The sequence below is a fragment of the Alligator sinensis genome, unplaced genomic scaffold (genome assembly GCF_000455745.1).
Source record: "Alligator sinensis unplaced genomic scaffold, ASM45574v1 scaffold566_1, whole genome shotgun sequence".
In the NCBI taxonomy this organism is placed as follows: Eukaryota; Metazoa; Chordata; order Crocodylia; family Alligatoridae; genus Alligator; species Alligator sinensis.
The window spans coordinates 2,842,263-2,844,716 of NW_005842017.1; the positions used below are offsets into that span (position 1 = coordinate 2,842,263).

At 44.0% G+C, this 2,454-nt stretch overlaps 1 protein-coding gene across 1 annotated transcript in view; it reads right to left on the reverse strand.

Moving 5' to 3' along the window:
* Positions 1–2,454, reverse strand: part of LOC102383614 (aldehyde oxidase 3) — a 105,631-nt gene that overhangs the window by 81,771 nt on the left and 21,406 nt on the right. The window contains exons 11-12 of the mRNA XM_014519219.2: positions 1,879–2,030; positions 258–351 (exon numbers count right to left, since the gene is read on the reverse strand). Of these exons, the coding sequence (XP_014374705.1) occupies positions 258–351; positions 1,879–2,030 (246 nt within the window). The remainder of the gene's footprint in view (positions 1–257; positions 352–1,878; positions 2,031–2,454) is intronic.

Here is a 2,454-nt window from a genome sequence, read left to right on the forward strand (position 1 = left end):
ATATATGTAGTTATTGTGTTCTTAATGTTTGTGGTATTTCTTAAAGCTAAGCAGTGTTATATGCGTAGCAAAGAATTTTAAAATAAAATTGTGTTGTATGAATTAAGAGTGTAATCACTGTGAAATCATGCAATCAACTAACTACTCCCCCAGCCAGTGCATCAAAACGAATCAGTAAATTGTGTGGGATCTTCTTTATTCCATAACCCACTAGAGACATGTGCTTAGGTCCATAACAGAGATATTCTGCATCTTACCTGTAGATGCCAGGTTGAGGACAGAGTTGCCAACTGCCAGGACAGGGTTCAGATCCCAAGTTGATCCTCTACTAACAATGTGTCCCCCTAAGGACTTTCACAGAGAGAGGTGATTTTTATGGTTCTCTTTTCCATACAGAGTCATGGCTGTCACAACCAAATTAAGTAGTGCCCATGTCACAAGCAAGTAAAACCATTCAAAACAGTTTTTTTTTCTGCACTAGGTTAACTAAGGGTTAACAATAATGATAGTAACCGCTTTTTTGCTGCGCATGTCAAAAAGAAATTTATAACTGCGACACCAACATGAAATAGAACTTAGCCTTCTGTACTGTACATAAATCATTATAATTGGTCAAAGAAAACAGGGAGTAACCCTGTGAGATAATACCCTAGCGAAGACCGCTAGATAATTGGCGATTCTAATTACATTTATGACGTGGCAAAAAGCAATTGGCTAGTACACAAACAAAACCCCAATACACTTCCGCAAAGAAGAAGAAGAAGGGGAGACCTCCGCACACGCAACCTGGAGACCTCTGAACGTATGCGTCAGAGTAACTGACAATTTGATCACTTGTCAGTTCCCTGTGTCTCGACCCAATCTCAGACATAAATCAACGACCTGCCGGCCCGACCTTTTCTCTGCCCCACCACCGAACTCTTATGCAGACTGACCTACGACCTATAAGCTGTAACTAACCAAGTATTTCTAACCTCCGTCCTTCACCACCTTGACGGCGCGAGTAAATAATCTTGCTTTGCAACCGATAAGCGTCCGTCTAATTAATTCCACTCCAAGTGTCACAAGTACCCGCCTGATGGACCCTTAACTGCCTGGGTGGGAGTCAGGGAGAGCTGCTGGCCGGCTGCCCTGGGTCCCGACAATGGCCTTTAACATGACCCCACTTTCACAGATATTAGGAATTTAAGGGCCCTTCTTTCAGTTTATAGAGTTGGAACTGGCTTGTTCAGTCTTGAGTCAAGTTCCTTATTTCCCTGTTGTCTTAATTTACAATTCATGAAAGATCTTGTTCAATTTGGCCTTAGCTGAGTGGGTCCTGGGTAGATGCTCTGCCCAGGAGATGCTCTGTGCAAGAGAAGAGAAATGGCTGCTCCACCAGTGTAAGTGGAGGGCCACAAGGAACTGGGACAAGGAAATTTTAAAGAAAATGTGGAGGGCAGTACCAGAGCTGCCTGGTGAAAGATTCTGGAGAACTAAACACCTAGGTGTTCACAGAACATGTAGAGAAAAGGAAGCTCCAGGGCAAATACTGCCATATCTATTCATCTACAACCCATTCTGGTGGGAGAAAGATACCCATTAAAGCTTTGGCTTCTATGCCAACATGGTTATAAATTGCAGCCCTCAATGCCCTGGACACCTTCCCCTGACACCAGATTGACATTCCCACTTTATTTTACATAAATGGGTTGCAGTCCTTACCAATGCAGGCTGCATTCAACCTGGCTACAGGCATGGGAAACTGGCAACTGACTCAGATTCATGGCCAAGCCCCAGGCCCACCCGCCTCTAAATGAGCTTTATAGGTTTACAAGTGAATGGCACACAGATGTGCTTGTAGTGTTTGCCTGTTGATTGTCATCAATGGAAACATACAGCCAGACTCCTGATCTGTTCACCAGCTAGAGTTCTCAGCTGCTGCAAGAGAGCATAGAAGATCTTTGTCTTCTCCTCTGGGAGCCCCGAGACTGCTTTCATCAGGATGTCTCTGAGCTGAGCCAGTCGGCAGGCAGCTCCTATCATTAGTCCTGGAAAAAAAATATTTGAAGCAGGTAAATGAGAGCATCACACTTCAGGTGTTCTCAATTCTGCAACTGGTCCATGTGAACACTAACTTTGTAGTCAACTTTCCTGAAGATAGAAGTGAGGAAAAATGAAAACAGAGGTGCATTATGTGTCTGTGCCTATCTCAGGCAAATATCATTAATTGGCTTAGTGGGTTTTTTCAGTAAATGCATATACACAAAAATTATTATACTATGTGCACACACATCTGCACCAATTAACAGGGTAAAATCCCTTGAACCAGATGCTGAGGTCCTTATTCAAACAAATTCCCATTGGCATTAATAGGAGTTTGACTGTGTGGCAGGGCACTGTGTGTGCCTGCCACTTTAAGGGCCTGGAGCTGGCAGCCACCAGGGGCCTGACGAGGGCAGCCATTTTGGAGGG